General features: G+C 48.6%; 2 protein-coding genes across 6 annotated transcripts in view; one reads left to right on the plus strand and one right to left on the minus strand.

Annotated features, from left to right (window-relative positions):
• Uvssa (UV stimulated scaffold protein A) overlaps nt 1-6,426 on the plus strand; it is a 41,663-nt gene extending 35,237 nt beyond the window's left edge. For all 5 annotated transcript variants that reach the window (XM_031340808.1, XM_031340810.1, XM_031340809.1 and 2 more), the window contains exons 13-14: nt 1,716-1,890; nt 2,617-6,426. In XM_031340808.1, coding sequence (XP_031196668.1) covers nt 1,716-1,890; nt 2,617-2,710 — 269 coding nt within the window. In that variant the 3' untranslated portion in view covers nt 2,711-6,426. The remainder of the gene's footprint in view (nt 1-1,715; nt 1,891-2,616) is intronic.
• Nucleotides 6,427-17,823: 11,397 nt separating this feature from the next.
• Nucleotides 17,824-21,436, minus strand: Nkx1-1 (NK1 homeobox 1). Its single transcript, XM_031340011.1, has 2 exons — nt 20,956-21,436; nt 17,824-18,912 (listed from the first exon to the last, which is right to left on the minus strand). Exons 1-2 carry the CDS (start codon nt 21,434-21,436, stop codon nt 18,056-18,058), a joined length of 1,338 nt encoding a protein of 445 aa, XP_031195871.1. The 3' UTR covers nt 17,824-18,055.
• Nucleotides 21,437-22,058: the final 622 nt, after the last annotated feature.

Raw genomic sequence — 22,058 nt, forward strand, 5'->3', positions numbered from 1 at the left:
GACATGTCTGCAGGCTCCTTCATAGCTTTTTGACCTGTGGTCATAAGACACAAATACCTGTTTCATCTTGTGCCCAGAGACATGTCTGCGTTGTATAGTGGTGGGGAGGGCCTGACCTGTTCATCTACGGAGAAACCTTCCCTGGTGGCTCACACTCAGGAGCAAATTAAGTGCCTATTTTTGTGTCAACCCTGAAGAGTATCTAGTTTTCCAGCCCTCGGTGGCTTGTTAACAAACAGGTATCAGGCCACGGGCCAAGCCCGGTGCTGGCCAGTCAGATGTGAAATAGCATCTCTTTACTAACTGCAGTATTGATCCCGCCTCCCTCGCACACGGGGCAATTTTCTTTTCCCTGGTGCTAACCTCGGTGACAATGCACACAGTGCTCCAGGGCCCTTCAGCGCCCAGGAAGGCCGCACAGCCCCAGCGTCTATTGATTTTCTTCAAAGGCTTTTAAATTGCTCCTTCATTTTCCTGAGGTGCTCATTCCATCTCCACTGGATGCCAGCATTTTTTCGTTGTGTTTAAACAATTGCTCCATTCACCAGGTTCCTAAACTGTGACGCCTTCTTATTACTGGGAGATAAACTGTTTAGACAGTTTTCCTTAATCTTGGATTAATCGTCCCTGTATCTGAATCGTGCAGTCCTGAGTTCCTTCACTTCAAAAAAATCAGCTTGGAGAGGCCACGCCATCTGTCTGTCTGGTGTGCTTGCTTCCCCTCAGTGGACGTGCCCCCTCACAGTCTGGCTTTGCTGCCACCCTGTTTCCAGACACTCTGTCCACTCTGCCCCAGCCCGTGGGACCTCTTTGGCATTTAGATGGCCTTGTAGTAAAGAATGCCAGGCCCTTCTTCCTGCTAGGCTCACCCCTAGGCCTGAAGAGTTAGGTTTACTTTGCCTTTATCTGATTCACTAGCCTGTCTTTCCCAAGCCAGGCTAGACCAGTGTCATGCCTAATAGGGCTTAGGGGAGCCTGTGGAGGTGAGCCAGCAGAGACTGAGGAGGGAACTCGGGAGTCCTAGTGTTTATTTACATGGCTAACAATCTCAGCAGCCCTACACATGAGCATTGATAATGCCATGGATCTGGCCTGGCACTGATGAGGCTGCTGAGGGGCTGGGTGCTGTTCAGTTGCCTCTCACTTTCCACAGACCCTTATGACTACAAACAGGCAGTGCCCAGCTTACAGGTTGGGTAACTCTACTCTGCACTCGGAGGCCCATAATGACAGTTCCTGTGAACCAGAGAGCCCATCTGTAGCCTGCCATGCACCTCAGCTCTGGACACCCTTGCTTCACATGCCAGTTACGTACTGGTATGTTTGGAAGCACCACAGTAGGCCTGATTGGCAGGGTAGTAGCCGTAGACATTCTGACTCCATGGCCAAAGGCCTTGACTAGTGTCCTAACCAAATGGCCAGCAATGCCAGGAGTAGTGGCTTTTGGGGTAGACCTGCCTGGATCCTTCCAGCCTGTTCAAGTTGAGGGGACCCTTGGGATACTAGGGGGCTAAGTGACAGAAGGAGGAATAAGGGAATAAGGAAAGAGATGTCTCCGGGTGGACTTCATTCCAAGATAGCCACGTCACTTGGTACAGACCCTCTCAGATAGGGCATGCAGCAGGCAGGCTCCAGCCCTACATTTAGAAGAAACCCAACAAGGGTCACCTCTGGTTTGTGCCAGACATCTTTTGAAATCATCAAGTTGTGCTCAGCTTGGCAGGACCCTGAGTTTATGAAGGACGTGGAAGCAGCCACAGGGGTGGACCTTGGTTCATCCAGGTATAGCAAGAAGGGCAAAGGGAAGAAGAAGAAGCACCCCAACCTCACAGACCTGCGAGAGCGCGCCAACACTTCCCGGGCCCGCCTTGAGAAGAAGGTCTTTGCCAAGTAAGAACTAGTCACTGGCCCATGGCCCCAGGCTTTGATCTAGGATATGTTGGGGGAGAGCCGTTAAGTTGCTAGGAGCGTCTGGTGGCTGTATTAGTCAGGGTGATAACCAAGATCAGCCTGAGCAGTGACAGGCCATGCCAAGAGCTGGTTGGGAACAGATCTGCAGCTGTGTGCCCTGAGCACCCTTCTCAGGAGTCTACAGCCACCCCTCCATAAGCAGAGCTGGTTACAGTAAAACGGCCCTGAGAGGCCAAGTGCTGGCTTTGCTGTGCCATGCAGTCTATAGGAGTAACCTCAGAGAAGACAGGGGTGGCCTGTCTTCTCTCCTCCTGGGGCCAGATACTTCATCCTAGTACTGGCCAGTAAGCTCCTTGGTCAGCCTTGGGGTGGGGTGGAGGCTGGTCTACACAGGCCTCCTGCTTTTTCCTACAGCCCTTTCTGGGGACCTTTACCTCTGGGCCTGCAACCCGTGTTCAATTGTGCCTTCGCCCTAGAATGCAGCTTGGGATTAGCAAGCATGGGGTCTTGCAACTACCTTCGGTTTCAAGGAGACATAACCAAGACCTGTGGTGGGTAACAGACTGGGGACCCCTGCTCTGTCTGAGCACTACCTTATAGAAGTCCCACCGGAAGCCTTTATGAGGTCCAGAGGCAGCACGCCAACCTAGGGCCCCAGAGTCCTGTCAGGTCCTTAGTCACATCTTAACTGTGCTCTCTCCACAGGGCAGCCGTGCAAAGAGTAGTTGCTGCCATGAACCAGATGGACCAGAAGAAACACGAGAAGTTTGCAAACCAATTTAATTATGCACTGAAGTAAAAGGGTGTGGGTGTGCTGGATGTGCTGCGGTCCCCTTCGGCTGTCGGCTCTCCTCCTCTCATTAGCTTACTAGGGTAGGGTGGAGAACAGGTATAGGTCTGAGTAGAGTCAGAGCTTGTTCTTTTCTGTATATAACAATGGAGTGATGCATTAAAATATTCTCTAGGAGGCCAGGGAATATGGTTTACTGGGGAGGCCAGGGTTTGATTCCTATTTTAACCATACATGTGGTACCACACCTATAATTCCAGCACTTGGAAGACATAAACAGGACCGAGTCCTAGGGCAGTATGGATTACAGAGCAAGACTGCTTGAGAAACAAGAACAAAAAGCCAGATGAGGTGATGCACACCTAACACTTAGAAGGCAAGGCAGGGAGATCAACACAAGTTAAAAGCTAACCTAGTTGCCAGGCATGTTAGGCACATCTTTAATCCCAGCACTCAGAAGGCAAGGCAGGTGGACCTCTGACTCTGAGGCCAACCTAGTCTATAGAGTGAGTTCCAGGACAGCCAGAGCTACACAGAACCCCTGTCTTGAAAACAAACAAACAAACAGCTAACCTAGTCTAAGTTGTAAGTTCTAAGCCAGCCAAACTTGCATAAGCAGAGTATGTCTCTGGGAACCCCTTCAGGATAGCGTCCCTGCATTGGAGTCGGATAGGGGTAGGCACTCCATCTAGTTGCAGGTCAGCCCTCGGGCAGTGGGCGTGTCCCTAGTAGTGCTATGTACTTTATAATGCCTTCAGAAACCCACACTTTCATGCATATGCTGTTTAATACGCATGTCCAACTCCTGGCACCACTCTGTGGACCAGCTCTGTTGAGCCCTAACTCACATATGCAGTCTACCTAAGTTATGCACAGTGTATAACCAGTGACACCATCTGCTTCCAGAACTTTAGTACTCAGACAAACTGCCTGGCCACCTCTAAGCCTGCTTTCTATTTCCGTGTTTGTGGTTTTTAGAATAATTGGATCTGTGACTTTTGTTTTTGTTTTGTTTTGTTGAGATGTAGTCTCTTTATGTAGTTCTGGCAGTCTTAGAGCCTACAATGTAGACCAGGCTGGTCTCCAACTCAGAGATCCTCCAGCCTCTGCCTCTTCAGTACTGAGATTAAGGGCGTGTCTCACCACTCCTTGCTGAGTGAGTACTAGGCCTTTTGTTCTGGCTTCTTTGCCTTTGTTTTTAAGGTTCTTCCATGTTGCGATACCAATACTTCACTCCTGTTTCTTGCACATAAAAACCACAGCAGAGGGCAAGGGGGATGGCTAAGCAGGTAAAGCACTTGCCATGGAATTATGAGGACTGAGTTAGAATCCCCAACATCCATATAGAAATCAAGTGGTTATGGTAGTCTGCCTGTAATCCTGGCTTTGATGAGAGGAGACAGGATCCCTGGGGCAAACTCAGTAAGGACAGTAGCCCAAATCAGTGCATTCTGGATACAGCAAGAGATTCCACCTCTGTAAGTAGAGTGGAGAACAACCAAGGGAGACACCCAACTACAACCTCTGGCCTATAATATGGAAAGGCACATATGCCCATAGACATCTGCCCACCCATAGGCAAACACACGTGCACACACACACACATTTACACACATACACACACAATCACAGTGAATGGAGTCATATTTTGTCATTGCCACATCCACCCTCTCTTTTGAGACATGGTCTATGGGCAGGATAGCCCAGCCTATCCTGTAACTCATTTTGAGATCAGGCTGGCCTCGAGTTCACAGAGAACTGCCTGCTTCTGCCTCCGGAGTCCTGGGACTAAAGGTGCCACCGTGGCCTGTCTCTGTGGATTGATGATCTGTTATTGATGTTTGGTCCCTTCCCACCTTAGGGCTACTGTGAATATCTGTGCTTGAGTTTTTATGTAGACAGCTGTTTTTGTTCATCACTGATGCATATAGTAACTTCCTTTTGATGGACGAAACTATTGAATGGTGGCGGCACCATTTATACTCACTCTCCTGTGCTTCCTGGGGGCTCCCTGCCATCACTGGTGTCTTTGTTTCTTTTGGTTTTTTGAGAATTCTATACAAGAGTACTGTGTTCACATCATTTCCACCTCTCCTGCTCTCTCCAGATTCTCCCATGTCCTCCTTTCAAACCTCTGGTCTCTTCTTTATCATCACATATGACCATAGCTGCAGTTGTCTTCAGCAGTAAGGTCTAACCTTCACATCCTGGGAGGCAACTAAGGGCAGCAACATTCATCTACATTATTTTGGTAGTCTCTTAACTCCCTGACCACAACTTAGGAGGTTTCCTGTTCATGTACTTGGATTTTTGTTTAATAAGTGTCCACTTAAAGACAAAAAAAAAAATCACATGATTATCTCAATAGATGCAGAAAACACCTCTGACAAAATCCAATATAATAAAATAATAATAATCCTAGAGAGACGAGGAGTAGAAGGAACATGTAAAGAAAAAACCCATCAAAACTGCAGCTGATTTCTCAACAGAAGTTGTAAAAGGCAAAGGAGTCTGGACCAGGGAACTTCAAGGTCTAAAAGACCATGGATGCCAGCGTACAGTACTATACCCAGCAAACTTTCTCCCATAGTTGAGGGAAAAAGAAAAATGTTCCATGCTATACACAAGCCAAAAGAATTAATGTCCACCAAACTAGTCCCAGAGAATACCAGAAGCAATTCTTTAGACTGAAGAGAGGAAAAAGGACAGTCAAAAATGACAAGGAAAACAAGTGAAGCTGTAATTACCAAAGCACAAATGAGGATGAATGCAAAGAGCAAAACAGGAGCCAGCACACACCTTTAACCAGAACTAGATTTTAATGGCCTCAGCTCCTCGGCCACGACAGACTGCTTAGTTGAATGGCTTGAGAACTTAGATTTAAAGATCAGGGCCACCTTAGAGCATAAGGATAAAAAAGTATTCCAAGCAAATACAAGCAGGGAGGAAGCAAGTGTCGCTACCTTTTTATTTTATTTTTTGAGACCGTGTCTTCCTATGCAGTCCTAGCCTGCTATATAAACCAGGTGAGCCTTGCCTACAGAGATCTGCCTGCTTCTGCCTTCCAAATGGTGGAATTAAGGACAAGGAGTCTTCATTCTAATCAAGAGAACAATTGACTATGAATTCATTACAGTTCTCTAGCACACCCAATTTCATAAGAAACATGCCATTGAATTTAAAGACACAGATTACTCCAGTTCAGTATTAGTGGAACCCACTTTCTCCTGAAGACAGGTCATCTGAACAAGAAAAGAAAGAAAGAAAGAGAGAAAGGAAGGAAGGAAGAAAGAGAAGAGAAAGAATAGAGATATCAGGATTAAATGATGTCATTCATCAAATGGACCAAACACTAAAGAATATACATTCTACACAGCAGGCCAGATATCCAAAATTGATCGTGCTGGCCGGAGGTGTAGTCCATACCTTTAATCCAGACACTCAGGGACACGGGCAAGCAAATCTTGAGTTTGAGGCCAGCCTGGGCTACAGAATGAGTTCCAAGATAGCCAGGGCTACCCAGAGAAACACTGTCTCAAAAATAAATAAAGAAAAGTAATAAACTAGACCACATAATTTGACACAAAACATATCTTAAGTTCAGAAAAATTGAAAAAATTAATATATCTTACCTAAGCACAATGCAGTAAAGCTTCAATCAATAGCCAACAAATTCCTGGTAATTACACAAGTCCATGAAGATTAAACAACACATTACTAAATAATGAATGGGTCAAAAAGAAGAAAAAAAATGTTTTAATCCTGAAGTCAAATAAAACTGAAAACACAACAAATCTTCTGGATACATAGAATGGCATCCTATGAGGGACTAACTCTACCTATTAAAAATCAGAAAAAGCACAAATAAATGACTCAATGATGTAATTCAATTATTTGTAAAATCAGGAACAAATCCAAATTGAATAGAGAGGAATACCTAGTAAAAACAACATAAATTAATGAAATTGAAAAGAAAAAAAAATCAATGAATTTAAGAGCTGGTTCTTTGACAAGCCATTGGCAGATTCTAGCTAACCAACTAACCAAAATCAAAACAAACAAAAATAAAGACATGATTCAAATGAATAGAATTAGAGTTGAATAGGAACCATCACAACACCAATGAAATTCAGAGTCCCATAGAGGAATACTTTAAAAACCTAGTCTCCGCCAGGCAGTGGTGGCACATGCCTTTAATCCCAGCACTTGGGAGGCAGAGGCAGGCGAATTTCTGAGTTGAGGCCAGCCTGGGCTACAGAGTGAGTTCCAGGACAGCCAGGGTTACACAGAGAAACCCTGTCTCGAAAAATCAAATCAAAACAAAAAACAAACAAAAAAAAACCAAAAAAACCCTAGTCTTCATTAAGTTAGAAACTCAAGAAGATATGCACATACATGCAAGCAAAACACTAATGAATAATTTTTAATTTAAAAAAGGAATGGATGAATTTCTAGATTAATCCAAACTACCAAAGTTAAACTAAGAACGTGACTACTTAAACAGACCTATAACATTATACCACCAATGCCTCCTAAGCAGACCTATCACAAATAAGTAGATTGGAACAGTAGTTAAAAAAAAAAAAAAAAATCTTTTGACCAAAAAAAAAAAAAAAAAAAAAAGGCCCAGGCCCAGATAGATGCACAGGAAAATTCCACCAAACTTTTACAGACCTACAGCCAATACTTAAAACAAAACAAAAAACCCAGAAAGAACATTTCTAAATTATTTCTATGAAGCCAGTATTACTTTAATACCAAAAAACGTGCAGGTGATAACAACGGCATCTCTCATAGGCGAATATCTCTGATGGACATAGACGCAAAAATCTAATAGGACACTGCAAACTGAGTGTAGACTTACATCAGTGAGTTCACCCAAGGAAGGACTGGTGGAGGCAATGAACACTTGAGTCATGAAAGAAGACAGAAGGCTAACCCTTTTCCTACTTTCACCTCCTTTTTTGGTAGTTAAGTGCATAAAAATATATCTGAAAGTGGAAGTGTAAAATCCAATGTGAAACTCCACAGCTGTTCATTGAGACAGGTAAACTTTGGGGCTGGTTAATTTCACTGTGTGATGTTTTTTTATAAGTTTTTTGTAATAAATTTTTCCCTTTTGTTGTTGCTGTTGTTGTTTTGTTTTTCGAGACAGGGTTTCTCTGTGTAGCCCTAGCTGTCCTGGAACTCACTCTGTAGACCAGGCTGGCCTTGAATTCAGAAATCTGCTTTCCTCTCTCCCAAGTGCTCAGAATCAAGGCATGCACCACCACCCACATGGCTTTGTAATAAAGTATTAATAATAAAAAAAGCACTATTATGATCATAATAAAAGGTATATATGATAAGCCCACATCCTAGATGAAAAGTATGAAGAAATCCCACATTTCGAGCTGTATTACAGAGATGCAGCAATGAAAATAGTCTCGTACTGGCACAAAAGCAGATGTGCATCCAGGAACAAAACAGACTCAAACATGAGTGCACATGACGACAGCCAGCTAACACCCAACAGAGATCCCAAAAATACACACTAGAGAAAAGACAGCATCTCCAGCAGACAGGGATTGGAAAACTGGATGCCCACATATATAAGAATGAACTTAGACCTATATCCATCACCGTGCACAAAAATTAGCTCCAAATGGATCAAGTCCTCAGTATGAAACCTGAAACCCTGGGATTGCTAGAAGAAAGCACAGGCTATGTCCTCCGGGCTAGAGCTATAGAGCACTCTCTGGATAGGGCTCCATTTGCTCAGGAGTTAAGACCAACAATTTATGAATAGGAGCTTATAAAACTACAAAGTTTCTGTACTGCAAAGAAAACCAAAAATAATCTCACAGGATGAGATAGGACCTTTGCCAGCTGCATATCTGGTAGACGATTAATACCCAGGATATACAGATAAACCAGAATAACCTAGTTTAAAGGGGTATGTAGATCTGGACTTTCTTTTTCACAGAAAAAAAAAAAAGGAAAAATGGTTTTAAAAAGTATTCATATGTTTAGCGATGAGGGAAATGCACACCCCGAGCACCAAGGGCTCAGTTCCCAGGTCATGAAGGCCAGGGTCGTCGTCTCCTTCTTTTTTCCCTATTTTTGCTTGGTATCTGAGACGAGGCCTCACTGTGCAGCGGTAGCTCTGACTGGTCTAGAACTTGCTGTGTAGTCTAGGGTGGCCCTGAACCCAGCATAGACCCACCTGCTTCTGCCTCTGCCTGAGATCGCTGGTATTAAAGATCACATCACCGTCCTTGGCTCTTTAAGAAAAAGTGTGTATGGGTGTGGGTTTTTTTTTTTTTTTAAGAGTTTCAAAAATGTTTTTTACGTGTATGGGTGTTTTGCCTGCACATATGTATCTGAACCATGTTTATATTCTGGTACCTACAGAGGCCAGAAGAGAGGGGTCAAATGGCCTGAAACTGGAGTTACAGTTGGTAGCTGCCTTGTATGTTCTAGGAATTGAACCTGAGACCTCTGGAACCACCTTTATAGACTCTCATCTTGTTACTTTTTTTTTCTTTCTTTCAATATTAACAATCTTAGTGGAAAGTATTACATTATGGTTTTAATTTTCATTTTTTTAATGACTAATGGTAGTGTTTGTGTTTATTGACCACTTCTATGTGTTCAAATAACTTCTCATTTTCAATTAGGTTGTCTTGTAACACCGCATCCTTAAATGATTTGGAGATGTTTTCTCCTTGTCTTTTCATCTTGATAGTGCCCTTTAAAGTTGTCAATCTTTTAAAATTAGTGTGTGTGTGTGTGTGTGTGTGTGTGTGTGTGTGTGTGTGTGCGCGCATGCAGATGTTTGTGCGTGTATGTGTGTGTGCTGGTGTGTGTGCACTCATTTAAGGAAGTCAGAAGATAGCCTTCAAGAATCCATTCGCTCCTTCCACTGTACAGGTCCTGGGATTGAACTCAGATGGGGAGGCTTGACAGCAAGTGCCTTTGCCAACTGAACCATGTCACTGGCCCCAAAGGTCTTTGTTTTAATAAAGTTCATTTATATGCTTTTTTGTTTCTTGTGCTATTGGTGTCATTTCTAATTTCTATCATTTCTATACTAATTGTGTGTATATATACATACACACATATACATATAAACACACACGTATTGCTTAACTTCAAGGCACACTGATTTACTCATAGGTTTTTTTGAAAATTTATTTTTGTTGTATTTTTTTTTAATCAGAGGCTCTATGTAATCCTAACTGCCTTGGAACTCACTATGTAGACCAGGCTGGCCTCCAGCTAACAAGAGATCCACCAACCTCTGCTTTCCAAGTGCTGTGATTAAAGGCGTGTGCCACTACACTCAGCTTTCACCTGAGAACTGTATAACTTTAGCTCTCACATGTAAAGCTTTGATCCATTTTGAATCGAGTGTGTGTGCTGCGAGGTAGGGCCGGCTTCGTTGTTTGCATTTGGGATTTAAATTGTCCTTGAATCTTTTGATTGTCAGCCATTGGGATCCTTGGCCACTGTTATAGTAGAGTTTACCATAACTGTGGTAAAACACTGTGACCAAAGCGCTTGGGGAGGAAAGGGCTCATTTGGCTTACACTTCCAGATCACAGTTCATCATCAAAGGAAGTCAGGACAGGAACTCAATTCAAGCAGGGCAGGAGGAACCTGAAGGCAGGTTAGGATTCATGAACTTCTGATAGCATTATATTTAATTGAGCTGTCATTTATCTTTAGTATTTTTACAGTTTTTTATAGGTCACTTATATTAAAAATATATCCCTGCATGCTTTAACACTTTTATAAATGGGACTGCTCTCAGAGTTCCGTATTTAGATTATTTATTGCTAACTTAGGGAAATACAGTTAATTTTTATTTTGATCTTGTATCCTGCAGCTCTGTGAAACTTGTCTGTTAGTTAATAGCTTATGTGTTTGTGTATGTTAGAATTTTTCCTGCACACAATCCTGGTATCCTTAAACAGATATGTTTCCTTTCTCCTTTCTAGATATGGAGTTTACTTGTCTCTCTACATGCACGCACACACACACCCACGTGCGCACAGCACAAGGCTTAATTACTCTGGTTAGCAGCTCCTGTCCTGTCCTCCCACACACACAGAGTGTGATACCAACTGTGGACTTTTGTAGATGTCCTTTATCATGTTTCTTCTCTTTCATTTTAGTGAAGTCATTTATTTTTTCTTTTGTTGCTTGTAATTTTGGTGTCATTTCAAAGAAACCCTTGCCTAATTTCGAACCACAAAGATTTACCTCGTTTTTTGTTGTTGTTGTTGTTGTTTTGTTTTTTTTTGTTTTTTGTTTTGTTTTGTTTGTTTGTTTGTTTTTTGGTGATGGTGGTGGTGTTTTTTTTGTTTTGTTTTTGAGAGTTGATTTTTTGTGTGTGTCAATGTTTCTTTTTGGTTTTGTTTTGAAACAGGGTTTCACTATGTAGCCCTGGCTGGCCTGAAACTCAAGAAATTTACCTGCCTCTGTGTCCCAAGTGCTGATTAATGACACGGACCACTACACCGAGCCTTGAGGGAGCTGTACAGTTTTAGACTGTATGCATTAATCCATTTTTAAGTCGACTTTTATGTGTGTTGTTGAGTGTTTTGTCACTTTTAAGACAAAATCACTTTGTAAAATCACTTTCCCCCACTGCTAAATGCTTTTTCTGTGTCATTTATTGAGATGGACATGTGTTTGTTCAGAGAGATGTGATCTATTCTATACTGGTCATATGTTGAACTAACTTTGCAGTCCTTGGATAAACTGCCTTTGCTCATGATGTCTAATCCTTTCCATATAACCACCCTTTATCCATTTTTTCTTGGTCACCTGTAGTTTATTTCTTTCTTTCTTTTTTTTTTTTTTTTTTTTTTTTTTTTGAGACAAGGTTTCTCAGTCCTGAAACTTGATCAGGGTGGCCTCAAAGTTAGAGATCCACCTGCCTCTGCCTTCCCAGCACTGAGATTAAAGGCGTGCACCACCTCTGCCTGGCTAGGTTTTTTTTGTTTGTTTGTTTTGTTTTGTTTGTTTTAAATTATAGTGTTTTAGTTGTGTTAATTAGTCCATGTTATTTTCCCATTTTTTTTATTCTATAGACTTTATTTCTTTTGGGTTGCTTTGGATATGATTTTTCTTTTTTCCTATTTAAGTTAAAAATACTTAGTTATTGACTTAAAAATCTTTATTTTTTAGTAGAGGTATTTATAGCTGCAAGTTTTGGTCTAAACATCATTTTACATTTATCTTTTATGTTTTTTCATATTCTATTTTGTCTTTTAAATTTTCATTTTGTTTTTTGAGACAGGGTCTTATGGTACCCAGGCTGTGTAAACCCTGCTCCTCCTGCCTCCATCTCAAGTACTGAGACTCCAGGCATGTGGCCCCCACACCCCCGACTTTGTTTTTTGTTTTTTTTTTAATTTCAAAGAATTTTCTAGTTTTCTAGTTATCTTCTCAGTTGATTAGGAGTTTGTTGTTTAATTTCCATAAATATGTTAGTGATTTCTTCAAGTCATCCTAGCACATTGAGCTGAGTGCCAGGGAACCAGCCACTCTTCAGTTCTGCCCTATTCTGCTGCTGGGCAGAGTCTATGATGTCTACAAACCTCACCCACTGGCATGCTGCCCGGCTTTCCTATCAGTCCATTGAAGAGGGGTGATGATGTCTTCGGCTGTTGTCTGCCACCCCTCACTCTGTTAGTTTTAGCTTCATGTATTTGGGACCTGGATTTATCTCTTTTCTTGCATACTTGCCCTTTCTTCCTAATGGATGGCCCTGGCCTTTGCTTTTAAGTCTCCCTCCTCTAGTAACAATGTAGCCCCCCTCCTCTCTCTCTGTCTCTGTCTCTGGAAGACTGCTACACTGATGTATCTTTTCTTCTTCATTGTGTTGCTGATAGGTGTGGACTTTACCTATTGTTTTCTGTATTCCTGTGTTGTGTTAAATAAATATTTATTTCCTTATGACCTCTCTCTCTTGGTTGTCAACAACATAGACGTTTGTTTATCTCCCAAGTCTAAAGCTCCTGCCTCCACAAGATCCTGGAGTTCTGAACCCCAACCAAGAACTTATTACCACAGTTTCCAACTGCAAGCTATTGTTCTAGAGTTACAACTTGTCTTGGAGGAGTTTCTTTGACATTGACACGCTTAAGTTCTAGTGTTTCTCATCTAAAACAGTTGTATGATTGACAACTAGTTCTCTGGAAAGTGTGTTTTGTTTAGGCAGCTGTGTTCCAAGTAAGGTAATGCAGGTTTTCAGCTACTAAACATGCCTGGGCCACCTGTCCCTGCAGCTCTAATGAAGAAGACGGAAGGAGCAACAAAGCCAGAGGACCAAGCATTCATGGAAGTCAGACAGAACTGGGCTGTGGGCTTGCTTTCTGGGTTTTTTTGGTTTTCTGGGCTTTGGGTTTCTGAGACAAGGTCATGGTACATCTACTTCAGGTTGACTGGAACTTGAGGGATCTCCTGCCTCAGCTTCTTGAATGCTAGTCTCTGCTTTGCATCTGCCCTTACCCACTTCTACATACAGGTGCACATCAATGTGGAATAGGAGCTGCTGAACCGAGGGGTTTGTGCGATTATTTTTTTTTCCTTCTATTACTTTTGTGCATCCATATTCACCTTTAAATCACTGACCTAAAAAAACCTATGAACTAGGAAATACCATTTTTTACAATTCAGATAGCTGGCTGGTACACACCTTTTCCCAGGATTGAAAGAGCACCTGCCCTGTGTGTTAAACTCGGTTGCAGTGATTCTGGTCTGGCACTTGAGCTATCTACCTGGTGAGATACATGCAGCCTTTTTATTTATGCAGCTTCGTGATGCAATTGTAGGCCAGAGACCTCTTGTATATCTCTGTCTTAAAGTGAAGTTGCAGCATCAGGGATGGGCTAGAAGGAGAAAGTGTAAGGTATGGTGACTCAAGACTAACTGGTTAGTTACCCTGGTGATTTCTATATTCTGTTTTTCAGTGGATCTCCCTGGCCTTATTATAAGAAAGATTTGCCGGTGTGACTGTCAGGATGGAGCTGCCCTGAGTTGGACAAGGGGAAGGAAGGGTCTGTGCAGCCCCACCCAGCAGGACCCTAGCCACAGGGCTGCTACCCAGCTTCCTGGCTCTCTAGAATTGCTGTGCTTCATGCCTTCTGAGTCAGGAGAAACAGGTCAGAGTGCCTGCTTCCAAGGTGCATGCGGGGTTCTCAGAGCTGGAAGGCAGCTGCTGGCCCTTGAGCTTCTTCCCTCACTCAAGGCTGTGGGTCCCTGGGGTGGAGTTCAGAGAGGGGAAGAGGCAGGACCAGCAGGCTTTGGGAAGGGCGAGGGAGCCAGCTGCAGGCTTGAGAAATGAGATCTGTTATGGTTGTGAGGAGGGTTGGCTGGATCCAGCCCTCAAGGGCCTTGTCCTAGGAGCAGTTGTAGGACTGCCATAGGAGAGTGCAGACCAGGGACGGCAAGGCAGATAGTTATAAAAATGGGTATCAGAATGAATTTGAAAACTAAATAGTAGGTTGTAAACTGGGTTTGAGATGTTTCTGTCAGAGGTCATACTGGGCTTGAGGAGGCTACATGACACAATTAGGATCTTATCTCTTTCCATACTGTGTTACAGCAAGCAAGCACACAGGCTTGATCTTCCTGAGCTACCCAACAGCCTGAAGGAGCTGGGCTTCAGTCATCATACTGTCTACAAAAGGGAGAAAGGAGTATCTATCTGCTTACTGAGATTTGCCATGAATTACCTTCTGGTGTCCTAGCCAACACAAATCATCGCTGTGTGGCCAGAATTTAGCCCATGTGACCAGCAGCCCCTTCGAAGAAGCAAAACTTAGTTTTGTTTTTGAGGCTGAATCTCATGTGTCCTAAGCTGGCCTCAAACTCACAAGGTAGCCAAGAACAATCTTGAACTTTAAATTGGCCTGCCTCCGCCTGGTGAGCCTCTGGGGTTTACATGAGCCCTGGGGTTGCAAGTATATGCTACCATATCCAGGGCCTCAAGTCTAATGGGGCACACAAGGCCCAAGCTAAAAACTAGACAAATCGTTGTATCTGCACAAAACTGGTCAAAGGAGAGTTGTAGGACTCTACAACTGGAGGGCTCCCCAGAAACAATTGAATCTGCACCCCAAAACTCACCAGATGTCACATGTGGAAAAGCCAGCTGAGAGGCCAGAACTGAGCGAGCCTAGCAGGCTCCTTCTAAGCCCTGCATCCAGCACCTTCTTACGCTCTAGACCTGATCTCCTACTGTCACAGACAGATGACCACAATTCTGTGCTGAGTAACAGTTTCCTCAGAGATTGAGACATTCCAACACAAAATAGCTTCAGGAAGTTCCTGTGAGGAACCATATTCACTGAGCCCCTCCCTACCAGTAGAAACAATAAAAGCTGAGAGGCAGCCTCCAAGGAGCTGGGCTGCCAGGAGACTCAGATAAGCCAAGCTGCAAATAAGACTCAGACTAGGTCAGCTGCCTGGGAGAAGCCTAAACCAGCTAAGCTTCCTGAAAGAGGTTTAGATCAACTGAGGCACCTGGATAAGACATGCTCCAGCCTGTGGAGCTATCAGCAGGCTGTGCAGTGTGCTCCAGGCTCCCAGGGTTTGAGAGCTGCCATCCATGCTGGGGTGGGCCTTAGTGATACAACTGTCTTTGAGACATTTCTGCGCCTGTAAATTACTCTTCACCCACACTCCTGTAAGTAGCCCCAATAAAACGCATTGGCTTACCAGGTGATGATGATGGCACACACCTTTAGTCCCAGCACTTATGAAGCAGAGGCAGGTGGATCTCTGAGGCCAGCCTGGTCTACAGAGTGAGTTCCAGGACAGCCAGGGCTATACAGAAAAACTGTCTATGAGTGCTCACGGCATGCACACGTGCGCGCACAAACACACACACACACCTCACTGGCTCACCAGTTTGACTTTGCTGGTACCCGTACTTTGCTCTGTCATGGGATCTCTATCTGAGCTGAGTAGATGTGTGTATTGTATCTTGCTAGAAATGTCTTGTCACACAACATTCTATCACAGGCAAAAGGGCTGTTATATACAGAGTCCAGCAAGAAAGACTACAGGGACCCAGGGAATGCCAGGAAATAGCCACTGCTCCATGGCAATGGCATGAACCCAGAGATGGAAGGGAGGCACTGTGTGGGGTGGGCTCACTGCCTCTCAGCCTCATGGGCCCTGACCCACATTCTCTACTCAGTTACAAAGCCTGGTGTAGATGCAGAAGGATCCATGAGTGTAAGTAGCCAAATTTAGGACGGAGCCTCAGCAAATGAGCTGACCCCACTCCCGACTCCCATGTGGATGTTGAAGAGCCCTGTCCAACCAAAATTCATTACTCCATGCCGGAGTAGCTAGGATCCCAGGAAGCACAGCCACCTTGTCATCTTCCCAGGAGAACTGTGGATTGTGTCAGCATTCCAAGCTCAGCTCAGCCAGGCTGGCATGAGGAAACAGGACAGGAAGAGGGCCTTGGGTCTTTTTCCAGGGTCAGCTGGCAGCTGCTTACCCTCTTGTGCACAGGGTCCCCTGAGCACAGACACAGCACAGGAGGAAGCTTGCAGTGAGACCGCCCCCACTCCTCTCATGCTCCATGATATCTTGATGTGTGGGCTAGGGCTGCCTGTGTTGGCCTGGGAGAGAAGCTCTCTGAGTTTGGAGGTGGGCAGGATGGGGCAGAACTAGGGTGCATCCCCTCCTATTTAGGGAGGCTGTGGCTTCTGGGTGGGCAAGCCCCACACAGGCCAGGCCTCCAGTGATTTGATTCCAAGACTCTTCTGGAATCTTCTGGAACCTTTTAGGACTTCCCTGTCGGCGATCTATATCTTAAGAGGCCCAGCCCTCAGCAGCAAGGCTAGGAATATCCTCCAAGCCATCACCTCTCAAAATTAAATGTATCCCACTTCATGCACAGCTCTCACTCCCTGACCACAGGAATAGGAGTGTTGCACAACTGAACTAGAAGGCTGGACCAGCTGCCCACCTAGGGGCTGGCAAACATCAGGTCAGGCCAGGAAACCCTGGGCCCAGAAGGTCTGGAAGCAGAATGTGGGCTAGCTGGAATGGGCACCAGGTCTCTTCTAGTAAGTAAGGGAAACTCAGGGATATCTTCAAGGGGCAGGTTGGCTTCCCGCCCCCCTCACAACCCTCAACTGCCAGATGCGATGCTCTTACCTGCCCTTTGACTTTCAGTGACTATGAAGCCAGTTCTGAGCACTCTAGCCAGTGCCAGTGACTGCAGTTCATTCTCAACCTGACTCCCAAAGGTAGCTAGCAAGACCCTTCCAAGAGCTCTCTGTGCTCAGGATACAGAAGGACACCTGAAGGAGAAGCCAAGCCCCATAGTGGAGCACAACAGGCTCTTTCCTTCTTTCCAGGCAGAGTCAGGGACCCTGGAACAGGCCTAAGATCAGTTGCCTCCCTGCCCCTCCCCACAGCCAACCTCCTTTTCCTTCTCCAGCCTCCACCCCTACTTGATGTACAAAATCTTCCAAAGCTGGAACAAGCTGCCATGTGTCTCCCTGTAGTCATAGGTGGTTCAGTATCTTGCTTTGGAGTGTGCAGCCACAGCTGGGTTCCTTGCGTTCAGCGCATAGGGACCACATATACATAACAACTGTTGCAGAAGAGTGGCACACCAGAAAAGGTCACTGGCCTTCCATTCTGGCTATTAGACTGTCTGGCAGGTGGTTACCCCTCAACCCTCCAGCTTTCCTCCACGGGGAAGGGGGATGTTTTTCCTGTCCCAAGTAGCCTGCTTGGGGGTGAGAGGGGGGGCAGTCGGTGGGACCAGATGTGGAAGACAAGGAGCAACAGCAAGCAAAGCGCTCCATTTGGAGCTCAGCAGTGCTAGGCTCAAAAAGAGTGGAAAGGGCCTCACTTCGGAGAGAGCGGGAAGGGGACTCGGACCATGCTGGATCAGCTCCCAGAGCGATCCCCAGGAGAGAAAGGTGTCTGGGTGCAAGCTACCAGAGTGACGATGAGACGCTGACACTGACAGGAAACTTGACCTAACCGCTCTGAAGTCCCAGCTCAGCGAGACACAGATGGGTAAGAACCCGAGCGGACAGGAAGGCAGGATCAGCATCCTACGGCGACAGAGCCTTCGGAAAAAAACGCCCGCATGGCTTCCTGTGCTTTTATTAAGAGTTCTGCAAAGTGCTTGGAGCAGGCCACGAGAACCTCCCGTTTGGCCCCTGGGCACACTCGTTTATAAATTTCTCTTCTGTAGGAACGGGCTATATACAGGATCAACGACTGAAACCTTAGAAAAGAGACGGCCTCGCTTGCCTTAGGTCCTTTGGCCGCGCGCGAGGCCGCATGGTGCGGTCCCCACCGGGGTCCCGGCACCGAGGTTCAGAGGTGGGGCGCGTAGAAGGCGGGCGCGCCGTACGTCTGCGAGCCCAGCACGAAGGGCGAGAGCACAGCCGGGCTGGACAGGAAGGGCAGCTGCGCGGCGCACACCAGCCCTCCGGGGCTGTGCGCCGGGTACCCGGCCGGGCCGTGCAAGGCGAGCGGTGCGCCCATGGGCGGCGAGGGGCTGAGGGGACTGAGGCCGCCGGGCAGCCCGGCGCCGGGCCCCGCTCCCGGGCCGGGGCCCCCGCCGCCGCCGGTCGGCGCGCTGGTGTCAGCGCCTGGGTTTTGCTTCTTCCACTTGGTTCTGCGGTTCTGGAACCAGATCTTCACCTGCGTCTCGGTGAGGCTCAGCGACAGCGCCAGGTTGAGGCGCTCGCACACCGACAGGTAGCGAGTGGCCTTAAACTTGTTCTCCAGCGCCACGAGCTGCTCGTAGGTGAAGGCGGTGCGCGCACGCCGCGGCTTCCCGGACTTGGAGTCCGAGCCCGTGCGCTTCCGCTTAGGCTTGGTGGCCACGGCGGCGCCCTGCGGAGTGCTCCCCGCGCTGCCGGCTGCCACGGCAGTTGCAGGCGGGCCCGGGGCTCCGGGCGAGTTTCCGCGGGGCCCTGGGGCCGCAGCATCGTCCACCGGGGAAGCCTCGACCTCGGCCGCTCCGGGGCAGCCCGACCCGCGGGCCCCGAGACCGCCGCTGCCTCCCCGAGGCTCCTCGGTGCCCTGAGCATCCTGCACCTCGGGCGCTTCGTCCTCGTCTTCGTCCTCGGGCGCTTCGTCCTCGCTGTCCGCGGTCGGGCTGCGGCCGCTGCCGCTGCTGTAGCCGTTGGCCTCGGCCTCGTCCGCCCTGTAAGCGTCCCCAGCACCTGCGGGTGGCGAAAAGGAAGAAGACAGAGGGTCAGCCGGTACCCAGCCGCCCTGCCCGCTTCCCCCAGGGAGGGATTCTCTTTTAATCGTTGGGTTCCTCCTCTTCCTCGTTTGCCCCTTCCCCAAAGATCTTCTTTTCCTCCCTCCTTGCCACAGTTCCTCCTTGGTTGCTTGCATTTCCTCTCTGCCTTCCTTCGGAAGGACCCTCTCCGTGTGGAGCTGCGTTTGCTGCCCCATCCGCAGTCCTCGCCTCTGCCTTTAGGGCTGCAGTGCGCGGGCGGCCCTCGGGGTGTACAGCGGAGAAAGAGCTCCGATCGATTCACGGGGCAGATACAAACTTAATTAAACTCATTTTGTGTAATGTACAAACTAGTTAAAGCCCATTTAATTTATTTCGGCGTATATTACCTTCCAATTACAGCGGGCGCGGGGCCAGCCAATTACCGCACACTTAATAGCTGGAGGGGCGAGAGGCCTGGGGTGGGGTCGGCCGGCTGGGAGGAGGCCACTTCTGAAGACCGAAGTCGGTCGGTCGCCTTGGAGCTGTCCCTACCTCAGGCCTGAGGCCCTGAAAGCTAGGCTGGCTTCCCTGCCGGCCTCTGGGGCCCATCAACCATCTCCCCAGCGACTCTGTTTTAAGCGGGCTCCAGCTTTCCCTGAGCTGGTGGAATTTGGAGGCTGGGAAGAAGCGCTGTGAACCTCTAAGCAGGAGCCCGGGAGGGAGTGTGTTGGAGCACCAGTCTAGCAGCATCCCGAGAGAGCTGCCGCCATGACTGCATTTTGTCTCTGAAATTTTGTAAGGCTGTCTGTGTGCTCTGCAGGAATCTGAGGATCGTGCATGCCCCTCACCCACAGGTGGTCTTTAAAAGCCAGAGGAGGCTTCCACGCTTTCCGACCCAGTGCCTGCGTTCAGCTCTCAGGTCGAGTTGGCGCTGACACACTAGAGCATAAAATCGCAACTCGCAAATACCCCAGCTCAAATGACCCAGGTCGCGGGAAGACTGCGGGTGTCCTGTCCTCAACTCCCAAGTCTTAGCAGGGCAACTATTCCCTCAGGCGACCCGTAGCCAGTCGTCCATGCCCCAGCCCTGCCTGGCTGCCCTCTCCAACTGTGCCGCGCTCGCTCCCTCCCTACACAGCTCCAGCAGGCAGCCGCGGGTTCTCCGCAGACCAACCCCCTTGGCGGAGAGAGGGGTCCAACTGCAGCCTGCGGGGCCTGCTCTTCCTCCCTCTAGGAACGGAAGGTCAATGCAACAGCGCTGGTAGAGCTGGCGGCCCCAGTCCAGTTCTCCCTGAGCGTTCTGGTCCGTGAGAGGCGCAGGGGCCAGGAAGTTAGAGGGAGGGCGGGGGAGGGGCACAAAAAGCAATCAGGAGCTGGTCGAATGCAATTCGCGATCAATAGCGGCCCCTAATAAGTGTAATAGGTTTTAATCGAGTAATTATCCGAATTTTGACCCTATAATTTAGATGTTCGGGGGGAGTTTGCAAGGTGCTTGAAAGAGATATGCATGCGCCGTAATGGGATATCGACCGCAAAGGGGGCGCGGGCCGCCCCATTACCGGCCGCTTTCCGCCGCTAAGCACATTTCCCTTTAACTGTAATCGAAGGGATTTAATTGTTTTTCCAGAGATAACCAGCGTTTTGTCACAATTAGTCTGATTTGTCCAAAGGGGGAGGGCTGGGGAGGCCACGATGGGGGTGGGTAAGTCACCAAGCCAGCCGCCGCATGTCCCTTTGCCTTCAGCACCAACTACCCTCCAACACCAGAGACTGACTAGGTGAATCCTGGACCGTTGTCGCAACCCCCAAAGCCCCAGATGTGGCCCAGCAGAACCTTGCCAGAAGCGTGTAGCAGTGAGGGCCCTCGAGTCCGGGTCGGGAGGAGGCCACGGATGCTGGGGCGGACCCCGCGCTCTGCGAACTTTTCACAGAGCCCGGCGGCGCCCGCCGGGTCAGGCCCAGCTCGCCGCGGGGTCCCGGGAGCGTAAACATTCCGGAGCAGTCGGTGTCCTCGTCCCCAGCGCCCACCCCTTATACTCACTTGTAGGCTCAGCTCCGGCCGCCGCTGCGACTCCCGTGGCGGCGGAAAGGGCTCGGCGTTCTAGCTCTGCGCGCGGCGAACGTCCGGAGGCAGCGGGGACCGCGACGCACGCGGCCGGGGCGCATGGGGCACACGTAGCAGCGGGCACCACAGGGCCCAGTAGCACGCAGCGGCGTCTCCGACTGTTGAACTTGTTGGGATCTAGGATGTCCAGCACGGAGAAGGAGGTGGGGCGCGGGGGCGCGGCGGGCCGGGCCGCCCCAGCCCCCTCTGGCACCGCGGGCACAGTGTCGCTGGCCGCGAGCGGTGGCACTCCAGCCCGGGGGAAGATGGGCAGCTCGGCTCGTGCGTCCATAGCTTCCCGAGCTGTAGCCGCAGGAGCGGGCGGTGCGGGCCCCGAGCCGGGCCCGGGAGGTGGCGGTGGCGGTGGCGGTGGCAGTGCGGGGACGTCCCCAGGTGCCGCCGGGCCGCTGGTACTCATGCCGGCCTCGGGCCGCTCAGGCGGCTCGGGCCCCCGCTATCTACTGGGATCCCATTCCTGCGCCCCGCAAAATCAGCCTCAGCCCAGCTGTTGTGGGCGCTGCGGGACGCTCGGCTGGTGCTGCCTGGCGTTGCCTCCGCCACCGCTTCAGGCGCCCGCCGCGCCCGGCCAGTGCATTTATGGCGGCCCCGCCGGAGGCGCCCACGCGCCCACACGCCGCACACACGTGCGCCCGCAGGCGGCCGCGGGGTTCCGCTACCCTCGTTAGCGCTCACGCCTAATTGGCTGCGAACGGTCCCAAGCGGAGTAGGCGGGCCTGGTGCGGGACTCACGGACTGAGCCGCAGAGACGGACAGACAGACTCCCTGCCGGGAGCCAGAGCACAGTCCACGGGAGGCTGCGGTGCTCAGCACCGTGCCGCTGCGCCTCCGCTGGGCTGGAAACAGCGCGCCCGCCTCCTGGGTGAAGGGGGAGGAGACAGCCCGGCTTTTAAATAATTGCGGGATCGGTTGGCTGTGGAGAGCTGCGGAGGGCCCAGGACGTGGGAATCCACGAGCCCCGAGTTGGCCTGGACATCCCAGCTCTGGGGACTGCTAGGGCAGGTCTCTCCTACTGCCGTGGC

The sequence above is a fragment of the Mastomys coucha genome, unplaced genomic scaffold (genome assembly GCF_008632895.1).
Source record: "Mastomys coucha isolate ucsf_1 unplaced genomic scaffold, UCSF_Mcou_1 pScaffold22, whole genome shotgun sequence".
NCBI classification, from domain to species: Eukaryota; Metazoa; Chordata; class Mammalia; order Rodentia; family Muridae; genus Mastomys; species Mastomys coucha.